The sequence below is a fragment of the Bufo gargarizans genome, chromosome 2 (genome assembly GCF_014858855.1).
Source record: "Bufo gargarizans isolate SCDJY-AF-19 chromosome 2, ASM1485885v1, whole genome shotgun sequence".
NCBI classification, from domain to species: Eukaryota; Metazoa; Chordata; class Amphibia; order Anura; family Bufonidae; genus Bufo; species Bufo gargarizans.
In genome coordinates, this window is record NC_058081.1 from 60,629,629 (window position 1) to 60,643,956 (window position 14,328).

At 46.4% G+C, this 14,328-nt stretch overlaps 1 protein-coding gene across 1 annotated transcript in view; it reads right to left on the reverse strand.

Moving 5' to 3' along the window:
* PIWIL2 (piwi like RNA-mediated gene silencing 2) overlaps positions 1-14,328 on the reverse strand; it is a 217,895-nt gene that overhangs the window by 111,096 nt on the left and 92,471 nt on the right. The window contains exons 11-15 of the mRNA XM_044276975.1: positions 10,221-10,409; positions 7,708-7,792; positions 7,204-7,290; positions 4,812-4,952; positions 2,930-3,043 (exon numbers count right to left, since the gene is read on the reverse strand). Coding sequence (XP_044132910.1) covers positions 2,930-3,043; positions 4,812-4,952; positions 7,204-7,290; positions 7,708-7,792; positions 10,221-10,409 — 616 coding nt within the window. The remainder of the gene's footprint in view (positions 1-2,929; positions 3,044-4,811; positions 4,953-7,203; positions 7,291-7,707; positions 7,793-10,220; positions 10,410-14,328) is intronic.

Below are 14,328 nucleotides of genomic sequence, written 5' to 3' on the forward strand. Positions count from 1 at the left end.
GATCTGTGGATGGCACTGTTATGGGGAGGGGGATCTGTGGATGGCACTGTTATGGGGAGGGGGATCTGTGGATGGCAGTGGTACTGTTATAGGGAGGGTGATCTGTGGATGGTACTGTTATGGGAGGGGGATCAGTGGATGACACTATATAGCATCGTATGCTATATGTGCCATCCACAAATCCCCCTCCCCATAACAGTACCATCCACAGATCCCCCTCCTCATAGCAGTGCCATCCACAGATCCCCCTCCCCATAGCAGTGCCATCCACAGATCCCCCTCCCCATAGCAGTGCCATCCACAGATCCCCCTCCCCATAGCAGGGCACAGATCCCCCTCCCCATAGCAGGGCATAGATCCCCCTCCCCATAGCAGTGCCATCCACAGATCCCCCTCCCCATAGCAGGGCACAGATCCCCCTCCCCATAGCAGGGCACAGATCCCCCTCCCCATAGCAGTGCCATCCACAGATCCCCCTCCCCATAGCAGGGCACAGAACCCCCTCCCCATAGCAGGGCACAGATCCCCCTCCCCATAGCAGGGCACAGATCCCCCTCCCCATAACAGTGCCATCCATAGATCTCCCAATACACCGGCCACATCAGTATTCAGACTATTCTTTAACTGGCAGTAACTTTTACTTGAACTTTAAATCAGCTCTATGATCTTTATTACCTTACAAATACAATGAAGCTCCAGTAACAGGCAGAGCAGGCGGCGTAACGTCACTCACTCACTCACTCACGCGCGACTGCTCCGCCCACTTTATGAATGAAGCAGGCGCGTCACATGAGTAAGTGACGTAACGCCACTGCCCGCTCTGCCTGTTACCGGAGCTTCATTGTAAGTTAGTAAAGATGTGCTGATTTAAAGTTGAAGTAAAAGTTACTGCTGGTTAAGGACCCTGACCGCCCGCATAGCAACGAATCGGCCGATTATTCGATAACAAGATTCGTTGACAACGAATCCCGTTATCGAATATTATCGATAACTTTGATTAATCGTTGCAGCCCTAGATGTGAGCACAGTAAATTACACTGGCCATCGGATAGGAACTGACTGTATCATAAACCAGTATGATACCGGTTTGGGCCAGGGGAGTTGTAGTTGGCCAAGAGATGCGGCTGACACACAGGCTGTGTTTTCTGGACTGAGCACAGTCATGTGTATGGTGAATTGGTTGTCTTGACACACAAAGTAATATGTCGTTTCTTGGGTGAGCGGGGCGGCTCTAGTGACAGTTTGTGTTGGTGCTGTGCTTTTTCATTATTTGTATTCATAATTTTTTTTTAGTTTTATATATTTTGGGAGGTCATACAATACTACAAACACTATCTTAAAAAAGTATATAACATTTGACAGCTTTCTATCTATCTAGAAGCAATGTAAAAGAATTCTGCTATGCTGGGGGCTCAGCAGGTCAAGTAAGAGGCAGGAGTATGGTCACTGCTATGTACGGAGGAACCGAGAAGACAAACAGTTATAAACCACTTCTATCTTCTCTCTGAAGGACCTACTACATTGCAGGCGCAATCCCGCACACTCACACTGGTGTGGGAGCACTGCCAAAGACTATGCCTTGTAGATTTATGGGGAAGGTCTCAAACAGGTTAATAATACAAAAAAATATAAAAAATAAAAGTAGAATAAAAGCACAATGAATAAAATACAAGTGGCACCCTTTATTCTCTTTCCATCAGTATGTAGTTCATGTGCGTATAGCATTGCAGTGGTCCTATACATGGCTGAAAACACGCTGTCTCATGGCTATCACTGCCGGCTATAAACACGCAAGATGTATTCACCGTGTGCAATGGATCAAAGGTAACTGAAGAGACACAATAAGGAGAGCACAGGGGGAGTGTTGTGTAATGCAGCACAACAAACCTCCAGTAAACTCTCCGGGAACACATTACACGTCATGTCTCCCACTGACCAAACCTTGACATTGGGAAAAAGAACGTCTCAGATACATGTCCATATAAACTCTACTACAGCTGACCTGTCAAGACACAAAGCAGCTGCGAGGATAATCGTATTTGAAACACTACAGACATGTGAGGCTTTCCTCACAAGCCAAATGAAACAAAATAATTCTTCATGTCACCACTAGGGGGAGTCTAATGCATATTAATTCATTCTACAGTTCAATGGGTGCAGTATATGGCGGCTTTCACACAGTCAGTGATTTCTATCAGTGATTCTGAGCCAAAACCAGGTGCAGCTCTAAACACAGAACAGGAGCAGATCTTTCCCTTATATCTCATACCTCTGTAGCCTCCAATCTGTTTAGATTCCAAACTTGGAACCGAACCAGAGTTCAGCAAAAGGTTTTTTACAGTAGAAATTAACTTCTGAAGTTATTACTCGAAGTCCCGCGAGACTTCGTGAAGCAATAACTTCGGCTCATAGGAGCCAATACATTCTAAGGGTCCATTCACACATCTGTAGAATGTGTCAGCACCCATTCCGCAATTATCCTGAACGGGTGCAGACCTATTCATTCTCTATGGGGCAGGAATGGATGCGGACAACACACAGTGTGCTGACCGCATCCGCATTTCTGGAGCGCAGCCCCGAACTTCCGGTCCGTGGTTCAGGAAAAAAAAAAAGAACATGTCCTATTCTTGTCTGCAATTGCAGGCAAGAATAGGTAGTTCTATGGGGGTGCCGGCCGGGTGTATTGTGGATCCACAATACACTACGGACGTGTGAATGAACCCTAATACTGTACGGATCGCTCAACGAAGTATTATGCGAATCGACTACGGATGTTTCATCCGAAGTCGATTCGCTAATCCCTAATCCCTATTAACATATGATTCAGTCAAGGTGCAGAAAGAGGTTCCTACAGTGCCACGTCGCTAACGATGTGTTCATAGAGATCTCAATACACAAAAAAAAAGAAAAGAAGAAGAAGCATCCTTACACTTGAGATTGAAGGCTCACGGGTCACTTCTCTTGTCCAGTTGAGGTCCTCTCCAGGTGGAAATGAGTTTTTCCTCAGGTTAATTTTCTCCACTGGTAGAATCCTTCCCGATGTCTGGAAAACATAGTAAAACAAGTAACCAGAACTGTCAACAGGATCAACCCTATTGAGTCAGGCATAGATACCTGGTAGGGTTGATAGTTCTGATTAAGATGATACCCGTCTCATCAACATGCGGTGTTCATGAGAAAATACATTTATCTTTTAACCCCTTAGTGACCACCCATACGCCTTTTTATGGCAGTCACTAATGGGCCTTAGGCTGGGTCGTCGTCTTTTCACGGCAACCTGGTCTAAGTGCTGTGCAGCGGACAGCGGGGCTCAGCTCTCGCATGAAAGTCGCTCTCCTGCTCTAACAGCTGGGACCAGCAGGAGTGCCTATCTGGGCTGTTTAACCCCTTACATGCCAAATGCAATGGCACCTGCCGCATGTAAGTGGTGACAGAGGGAGCGGACTCCCTCTGTCTCCCATCGGTACCCTGCAAGTGAGATTGCGGGGTGCCAATATGTGTAAGAGCTAGCTGGGACCTAGTGTAGGCCCCAAGCCTGCCTTGAGTGCTCCCCAGCAGTTTCCATCTCTCTGGCACAGCCTGCTGGTCAATGTCCGTATAGCACTGAAATTAAAATGCAATGCACTATAGGAACCGAGCATTATATTTTAGAACAATCAAAAGATTGCCTGTTATAGTCTCCTTGTGGGACTGTTAAGTGGTAAAAATAGAAAAATAAAATGTGAAAAATTCTTAAAAAAACAAATAAAGCATTTTTTTTTTTTTTTTTTAAATGGCAACAATAAAATTTCCCCCACATGTATCGCCTGTAACATCCCGCACTACAAAAATATGTAAATTATCCCCTACGGTGAAGGCCGTAAAAAAATAAAAAAAATAAATAAATAAATAGCCAGAATTGATCATTTATTCACACGAATCCGCAATACACCCATCTGGCACCCCTATAGAAATGCCTATTCTTGTCCGCTATTGCCGCGGACCGGAAATGTGTGCTGTCCGCATCATTTCCGTCCCCATTGAGAATGAACGGGTACGCACCTGTTCCGCGGAATTGCTGAACGGATGCGGACCCATTCTACGGACGTGTGAATGGACCCTTAGTTGCCACTGAAAAAACTTCCAAAATGATACCAATGAAAACTACAAGTTTGTCCTGCAAAAACCAAGCCCTCGCACAACTCCATAGAGGGAAAAATAAAAAAAGTTATGGGTCTTGGGATGCGGCAATGCAAAAAGATTTTCTTTTTTTTTTGCACAAAAAGTGCACAAAAGTAGTAAAACGTAAAAAAAAAAACTATGTATTTGGTATCTCTGTAATCGTACAGAGAAGAAAGATATTATGCGGCTCCCTCTGCCTTCTGATCGGAACCTCTGCAGTGAAATTGCGAGGCTCCGACTGGTTGCTGAAGCGCTCCAGGCCTACCATGGTTTTCTCCATTCTGAGCTATGCATGAGGCATAGCTCAGAATGGAGAAATCCTAGTCACCCTAATAGAGATCTATTAGGGTGAATAGGAGAGAGGATCAAAAGATTCCATGTACTAGGCCCCTAAGGGTTCTGATTATATATATATATATATATATATATATATATATATATATATATATTATATATATATATATATATATATATATATATATAAACTATAAAAACACCAATATATTAAAAGTTTAAATCACCCCCATTTCCCTGATTTCTAACTTTTACATATAAAAATACATACACAATTTAAAAAATGTGTATCGCCACGTCCAAAATGTCTGAACTATTACAATAGTAATAGGAAATACTGCTGTGCCGATACTTACCTGGTGTATATCGGAGTCTATCTGCAGGCCCCACCTCTGTAGCTCAGCTTGTGCTTCTTCGCTGTTCTGGATCCTGTGAATCAGCTTTCCCAGGGATGTGTGGTGCTGTCTGGGACTCAGATGTATCTGTTGGGTCAAGTCCTGAAAATAGAAAAAAATAAAAATGAAGAATTTGCAAATTTTGTGAAGATCTACCTGTCCTATGCCGTCACCTGAAGACCTGTAACCCTACATCATCACACCCAGATCAGGCAATTATTATCCATATCTTGCACTTGCCTGCACTTATCTTAAAAGCCAGGCAGCAAGCTTGCCTAGAAACTGGCTGCACCAAATTAACACCTTAGGGCACTGTGAGAGTATAGAGTGGGCTCAGGAGATAAACCTACTCCATAGGTGGCGGATGTTAATGTCCGGGAGCAGAAATAACTCCTATGCCAAGTGCTTAACCTCTTAGATGCTGCAGTATATAGAGATCATGGCATCTCAATGGCTAGACAGAGGGGCGCTTCTTCTGGCACCCTACACAGCGATGAACAATTGTTAGCACCTGCCATGTTAGTACTCCTATTAGGCCCTGCGAAAAATCACAACTACACGCTGTGCCCGCCCAGATCCTTGACCTCAGGAATCTAACACAGGTACAGTGTGAGTGTCCCGTAAAGCACATCCGTCAGCAGATTTGTACCTATGACACTGGCTGACCTGTTACATGTGCACTTGGCAGCTGAAGACATCTGTGTTGGTCCCATCTTCATATGTGTCCACATTGCTGAGAAAATTATGTTTTAAAATGAGTCTCTAGGAGCAACGGGGGCGTTACCGTTACTCCTAGAGACTCTGCTGTGCCCTCCACACTTTGACAGGACCAGGAGCGATGACGTTTTTACCATCTGGCCCTGTAAAAATGCAGAAGACACGGCAGTTGCAAAGAGAGCTCAGCGTCTAGGTGTAATGGTAACACCCCCGTTGCTCCTAGAGGCTCATTTGCATATATTAAAACTTTTTCTCAGCAAGACATATAGGAACATACGAACACGGGGCCAACACAGATGCCTTTAGCTGCCAATTGCACATATAGCAGGTCAGTCAGTGTCATGGGTGCAAATCTGCTGACAGATGGCCTTAAATAGTGGAGGCTAAATGACACGTCTCGTCACATGTCCCTCCACCGCCGGCCAAACGTATGGCTGAAGCGTGCAGACAGCCTGCGGATCCAGGGGACGTGGCTTAGACAAGACTGAAAACTGTGCAGAAATTGTAAACATGGGCCCCGATTTTACATTCCTTCACTCCAGAATTCTGCCTTCAAAAAGTCGCAAAATGCGGCTTTAGCGACTTTTTGCACTCACTTGCACAAAAACTTCTTTAGACTTTTTGCATTTTTATACCACTCACTCCCGTTTTGTAATGTGGGTAGGAAAGTAGGTTTGGTTAGCTAAGTTAATGAGCTTCACTCCTGATTTATCATTGAGACCTCCTCACTCCAGGAGGGTGGAGTAGGAAAACTGGAGAAGCTTCTCTAGACAAAAGTGTTAGGTTTAAGGATGAGACAGATTTATCAAACAGCCTGTGACATGTCATAAACGTGGCATAAAGTACGATAACACAGACTCAAGCAAAATTGACTTCAAATATTCCCCTCATGATAAATCCCCCGAAAGTATACTAGAAGGCTACATACATATTTCTATATTCCATAATTTTTCTTTTTTACAGTAAACCTTATTACAGTTTTCTGTTCCCAGTTTTGGTCAATCATATTGTGTAAAAGGAAAAAGATAAAACAATCAGAGCAATGAATAAACAATACGTGATTTGCAAAAAGAGTGCTCGCCTAATATTGTTCAACGGCAGCAAAATCCTCTAAGGCTGAGTTCACACTTCAGTTATGTGATCAGTTATTTCCATCAGTGATTGTGAGCGATAACCGGTGGAAGAGATCAAAAACACAAGACATGTGCCGATCAAACAATATACCTGATCTCTGTGGAGGCTTCACTACTGGTCTTGGCTCACAATAACTGATTAAAATATCAAGTGTGAATGCAGCCTAAGATGTGCTGATAAGGCCACCAAGATAAATGGGTGTTCAGATAATAATAAGAAGAAAGGAATCATAGATGAACTGCGATCATTATTAAAAGACACAAAAAACATATAAGATGCATATAGTAGAGATACACAAGGCGGAGAGGGTGAGAAGGAAGGGGGATTCGCTCGTAGGATGGTTGGTTACATTACACTCAATCGGAGAGCAGTGACCTGTTCTGCTGGTCAGAATGGGAGTAGTTGATCCAAGGGGTAAATTTTTCCAAGAATTTCTATATTGTATCATTTACAACATTAGTCTTAAAGTGGTTAGCAGACGGGCACTACTGCACTCTGTTACCTTCATGGCTCTGAAGTCTTTTTTCATTTTTTCCGGAATGCCAGTCATGTAAGAAAGTTCTGGAAGGAGCAGGATCATGCCCGGCATCTGAATGTAAAGAAAGACTGAAGTCACTGGGGGTTATTTACTTACAGAAATATGTCTATATTAGGTGTATTTCTGGCACAGACTGCAGCGCAAAGGTTCTTTGCGGCACAATCTGTGACTTTCCCCGCTCACGCCAGGTCTAAAACTGTGGGCATGGAGTGGACGAGCCAATAGGCCCATCTCATTCATCATTGTCTATGCTTGTTTTAGGCGTAGAAAATGGTCTAAATCTACACCAGCAAGGGAGCTGGAGTAGATATAGAAGCAGTGGTGGATCCACCGAAATTATGTGGAGGCCGGCTCCTCTACATAACTTCAGCAGATCCATGGCCAGTCTAAAACGCTGGTCTTAATAAGTGACCCCCACTATGTTTATTCCCAGCATAACCTCTGCAAACAGCACAGACATGACACCACCTTGGTACGAGCATCTTTCCTCTCTTTGGGCCGGTGAATTAGGAGCGGCTGGTCCACTTCTTTCACTGTGATGCCATAATTCTTACTATGGGACAAAAGAGACGAGATAAGTGTATGTAAATCACTGAAAAATATTCAGATAAGTGTAAGCAGCTTCGTTTATTCTTCTGATCATACAATACACCAGAAATGACAGCACACCCTATGCAATCCTGCAGACAGAGGTGCTACCTGCATAGGGACCAACAGCAGCCGGTCCGGTACGACACTGGCCGGGGAGTCCAAGAAGTGCAGGCATTCTTTCTGGTCCAGAAGCACATGAAGAGAGGTCAGGCAGAAAGTGCTTTTAAGGTACTTTCACACTTGCGGCAGGACGGATCCGACAGGCTGTTCACCCTGTCGGATCTGTCCTTCCGCTATTTCGCCGTGCCGCTGCTCCGACCCCATTGACTATAATGGGGGGCGGAGCTCCGGCGCAGTACGGCAGTTCGCGGTGAGAGGCCGCCGGACTAAAAAGTTGGACATGCAGGACTTTTAGTCCGGCGGTCTTTCGCCGTGCTGCGCCAGAGCTCCGCCCCCATCCCAATTATAGTCAGTGGGGACGGAGTGGCGGTCCGGCGGCACGGCGAAATAGCGGAAGGACGGATCTGACATGGTGAACAGCCTGTCGGATCCGTCCTGCCGCAAGTGTGAAAGTACCCTAACTGAGGCACAATTTAGGCTACTTTCACACTTGCGGCATCAGGGTCTGGCAGGCTGTTCCAGCGGGGGAACAGCCTGCCAGATCCGTGCTAAAGCTAGCCTGGCTGCAGCATGCTGAGGGGTGGCCGGACAAAAACTACAACATGTTACGTTCTTTGTCCGGCCGCCTATTGGCTTATTTTCCATGCTGCGGCCCGCCCCTATTATAGTGAATGGGGCTGGAGTGGACTTCCAGCGGCATGGTGGACTAGCAGTAGCACAGATCCGGCAGGCTGTTCCCCCGCTAGAACAGCCGGCCGGAAAAGGCTACCGCAACTGTGACATTAACCTTAGTTTCCACTTTGCACATGTGCTGGGCTATTAGGGTCTATGCACACAATGCTGCGGAGGTGCAGTTACTGCGCATGGAGCTTTACTGCAGAGTGCTGCAAGTGGCATAGTTTAAGCTCATTCAAGCTGCGAAGCAATGCGCGGTAAAACCATAAGCAGTTTTTGCCATGCGCAAGAACTGCACCATGTAAATAGATCTTTATGGAATAATTTCTTACCATGGGACTGCATTGGGAAATAATCAATAATAGCCATTGGTATCTAACAGGCCAACCAGTAATAATCAGAATACCACCATAGGGGGGCTTTGGTATTAAAGGGGTTTTCTGATATACGGAGGACCCCTGCTGATCAGCTGATTGAGAAGGCCACGGCGCTCGCAGTAGCGCCACACCACTTCGCAGTTTTGCCTACACCATTTCACGTCAGATTCATTGACCTAGCCGAATCTAATGGGGCTGTGATACCAAGCACAGCCGATATACAATCTACAACGCTGTGCTCGGTAAGCTGAGAGAAAATCGTGGCGCTACTGCGAATGCCAAAGCCTTCTCGAACAGCTGATTGTTGGGGGTCCCACACCGATTGGACACTGATGACCTATTCTAAAAAATCTCAGGAAAACACCTTTAAGAACCTGTATAAGTATCTGCTCCACCTAATTAGGTAGAGGCTTGTTTCAATAATTAATAAATTTGGTGGTTGTGCATCTCTATTGTATGTGAAGGAAAATTTCCATTAAACTTGAGCTTGAAGTATCTGCCGGAAATAAGAAACAAAGTGATGTGTCACAGCTAGAAGCTCATGTGTCAAAAAAAAGCATATCAGTTATCTATCCATTGCTCCTCTACATCTAAACAGTGCACAATGTTACAATTCAGTAAAGGAAGTCCTAATAAACCTAAATCTATGATGTAGCTGTATTTAGAAGGTACAAAATTCCACTGACTGGAGGATGGTGCCATCTAGTGGCAAAGATTTAAAAAGGCATCTCCCCAGCTGATGCCCTCACTGGTAGTCAGTCACATTTTCTCTGACCTCTCATCTCTCTCCCAGTAGTCATAGCCACAATCCACCACTCTTTCAGTAGCCATAAGTCGCACTCAGGACTGTTTGCCTGACATCACTTCATGTGCTTCTAGACCAGAATGAACTTCTTGTACTCCCCGGCCAATGTTGTGGAGAACCTGCTGCTCTTAGCACTTGAAAGACGTTCTCCTGGTGCAGAGTAAATGGATGTGATCTCTGGGACAACCCCTGCCTGAAGGCACCACTAGAGGGAGCCAACGACGGATGAACTAAGCTCCTATTGAACTCCATAAATAAATGTGACGGCAGGCAGTAAGAAACGTAATTGTGTCATTTTATGCCTCCGAGGGAAAGCGGAGGATATGGAGGATGTAAGTAAGGTTTTATTTACTGCCCCCTGGTTTTAGAACCACAAACTCTGTAGCTGCAGCATTACGATTACAGTTATTCACCTGTAGTAGTCGATGAAGCTAATGTTTGTGCCATCTGTCATGGTGAAGACATCTTTCGGGGTTTTGTTCCAATCAATATCATCGATGCGGTAAGTCCGGTTATTGTATCTGGTGATCACAATGCTTCCCACCAGCTGCTTCATGACATCATCTTGGAAGTGTTCACGACTTTGTTGGTACAAGACGTGCCTAGAACAAGATATTACATAGACTATTGTGACACGGCATTCTTCATTTCCTCCCGTCGCATCTATTCTTCATTCTTAAAGGATAACTAAATTGTGCTAAAACGAAGGGGCACAAGTACTACATTGAGTATTGTGCAATGCCCTATGGAAGGGACATGTCAACATGACAAAAAGTCTGAAAATAGCAGGGGCTTTTGAAATGAAGGTAGAAATGAAGATTGCAAATAGAAACTTATATTTATTCATGGTAAGACTAACTTATGTAAACATAATTTTTCCGTCTCAAAGGTGTCTAAGCCTTTAAGATTGTAAAAATTTGATTAATTTAAATGTATGCCAAGTCAAAGAATTAGATGATCTACTAGTTGAGGAAATGGCTAAAATGACATTGAAAGGGGAAGTTATCATTATGGGAGACTTTAATCTTCCTGATGTAAACTGGAAAACCAAAATGGCTAGTTCTGCCAGGAGTACAGATATTCTAAATTCCCTACTGGGATTATCTCTACAGCAAGTAGTGGAGGAGCCAACCCAGAAGGAGGCCATTTTAGATTTAGCATTTACAAATAGGAATTGGGTATCTGATATTACTGTAGGAGAAAGCTTGGGATCTAGTGATCACCAGTCAGTATGGTTTACTATAAGTACAGTGACTGAGTCAGACCACACAAAAACAAAAGTTTTCTAGACTTTTCTAAAATTAGATTAGTGGTACACGAGTCCCTATCAGATTGGAATAGTTTCAATGGAGTCCAGGAGAAATGAAACTACTACTTAACCACTTCAGCCCCGCTAGCTGAAACCCCCTTCATGACCAGAGCACTTTTTACACTTCTGCACTACACTACTTTCACCGTTTATCGCTCGGTCATGCAACTTACCACCCAAATGAATTTTACCTCCTTTTCTTCTCACTAATGGAGCTTTCATTTGGTGGTATTTTATTGCTGCTGACATTTTTACTTTTTTTGTTATTAATCGAAATGTAACGATTTTTTTGCAAAAAAACAAGATTTTTGTATAACTTACCAGTAAAATCTCTTTCTCGCTCTTTCCTTGGGGGACACAGAAGACCTTGGGTATAGCTCATCTCCCTAGGAGGCGTGACACTAAGTTTAAACTGTTAAGCCCCTCCTCCACAGCTATACCCTCAGCCTGGAGAGAGAGACTGCCAGTTGCGTGTCCAAGTAGTGAGAAAAGGCAAAGCCCAACAAGTGGAACCAACAAGCCAACTACCCAACGGGTAAAACAAACTTGGAAACCGTGTAGAGAAAAACAAAGAATGGGTGGGTGCTGTGTCCCCCAAGGAAAGAGCGAGAAAGAGATTTTACTGGTAAGTTATACAAAAATCTCGTTTTCTCGCCCAGTTTCCTTGGGGGACACAGAAGACCTTGGGACGTTCAATAGCAGTCCAAGAGGGGAGGGACCATAGCACCAAGGCGAGGCACCCGAAGGCATCAAGAAAACCGCCACCTGCAGACCAGGCGGCCCAAGACAGCATCCGCTGAAGCCCGAGTATGCACCCTGTAGCTCGGCAAGACGTGAAAGGAAGATCAGTGACCGCCTAGCACAAATGCATGGCCGAAGCCCAATGCCTCCGGCTCAGGGGGCACCGACCGCTCTGGTGAACAAACAGTGACACCAAAAGCAGAACCCTGCCCTTGGTGCGGCAAACACACCAACAGTCACTCTGAGAAAGCGGAGGAAGCCACCCTGGAGGCCGCAACCCTTTGCGCGGACCTTCCGGAAACACAAGAGACCGAACATTGACAAGATTCGGAGATCTCCAAGGAAAAATGCAAGGCCCAAACAACGTCCAAACGTTGAAGCGTCCGTTCCCAGGGGAGGGAAGGGGAGGACGAATGCCTCGCTGAACTGAAAGACAAACACCACCTCCGAAAGGAAGGAAGAGACGGGATGGAGAACAGCCCTGTCCTGGGGAAAGAAATAAGGCTCGGAACAAGAAGAGCCGCCACTCAGGCACCCATCAGACACGATGGCTACGGAAACACAACCGCACAGGACAGAAGGAGTAGAGAGAACTACTGTAACGGCTCCAAAGGAAAGACAGGAGCGCCAGGAACCCAGCAAGTAGATCCCAGGGCGGTACCGGAGGGCAGTACAAAAGGAACCCAAGAGTCGCTCCATGGAAGAAGGCCCAGAGGGCTGGGGAACACCGAAAGAGGAAGGACAGCGCCGACACTTGACACTCCAAGCAACAGGGTCCCGGTCCCGGTCCCAGTCCCAGGTCCAGATCGGACTGGAGAAGACAGAACCATGGAGAGAGAAAGGCAGAGTGGGGGAAACGCCCAGCTTCCCACAGAACCCCCGGTAAAAACCCTAAGTCCCACAACAGATCCTGAACGAAAACACGGCCAGGAGCGAACACCAGCGAGCCCGCTAGGGTCGCCCAGGCAAGCGGGTGAAAACCCAATGAGATCAGGCGCAGACCAGTAACACGGCAAAACTGGTCCCGTCGGCCCCCGAGCAACGTTGCCCTGCATCCACCCGGAGTGGGGGAGCAGAAGGACAGACGGAAGGAACCGAAGGATCCGTCCAGCAACCGCCAGGACAAAACAGGCTAAGTCCATGCCGACGTAGTCACCACAGGAAGACGTTCCACAGCCCCGGTGTGGGAGATCTAAGGACAATCTTGCCCGAATGGTAGTCCTCCCAAGCTACCGAGGAGGTAAGTCCCTAGTAGAACCATTGCCCAGAATGGAAAAAAACGCAATCAGCACCCAACGGGAGGACAGAATGCGGTAGACCCGGTAAATAGGCACACAGCTAGCACAGCCAGCGTGAGCAAGGGAGACAGTACGAGGCCAAAAGGAACACTGGAACCATCTACATGAACAACCATGCTCTCCCCAGAGGGGAGGGCAGTGAAAGAACAGCCTCTGAAGCGTGGCCGATACACAAAAGCCACATCAGAGTGATCTGTACTGAGCGGGAGCCAAACAGAGCCGGCGAGAAAAGGCAATCGAGCCAGAGGCCGGCAGAACACCCTCCAATCGAAGGAGGGATGGCCAACAGGGAAGCCACAGGACAGCTCAAGAGCAAAACCCTGCTACACCGAGACGCCCTGTACACCGTCTCGCACCAAGGTGGAGGTCCACCGGACCTAGGCAAGCGATTACCCAAGAGAAGATGGGTGACCTTCCCGAGAAGAGCGTCCCGAACCCGATAATAGATCAGACTGAAGCGCAGAGGGTGCCAACCGGAAGGACTCATACCACACCGCATCCGAAGGGGAGGAAATGGTAGTAGGCGAGGGAACCATAGTCCCGCCAGAGCCAACGTAGAATTTGAGGGGCGCTGCAGACAGCGCTCTCGACCATGTGACCACTAGCGCAGGGAAACAACGCCGTGGGAGGACGAAAGAGTACGCAGCTAAGGACCACGAACACACCCCGGGCGGAAGGCCAACGAAAGGAATGAGCACCACCCAGCTCGGTGCAGTAGCGAACAAGTAGAGCCCGTCTACTTATATATAAAGGTATATACCTTTAATACATTGGGCATTCATCTGCTGTTTGTTGAACACCACCTTAGGCTCACACAGGAGGACCGAATGAGCCCTTTAGAGAATAGTGCAAGGCTTGCTGCAAGCATCGTATCTCAAGAGAAAAAACATATCTCAGGAGAAAGGGAGGCATACGTACGAGTAGCCCCGTAAGCAGTGAGAAGGCCAACTCACCTATGGGAGGAGAAAGCATACACAGCCCAAACAATGGACAGAGCGCACAAGAAAGTCCGCTCACTGCAAAAAATAGTCACTCAGAGAAGGATCAGCCAGAGTCCAACCGTAACAACGGAAGAGCAAGTGCAACCTGAAAGGTAGTCATGCACAAGACTAGTACGGCATGCGATGGAACGCAAACAGTCCGCCCAGAAAAGGGGGGAAATGTACCTGGCAA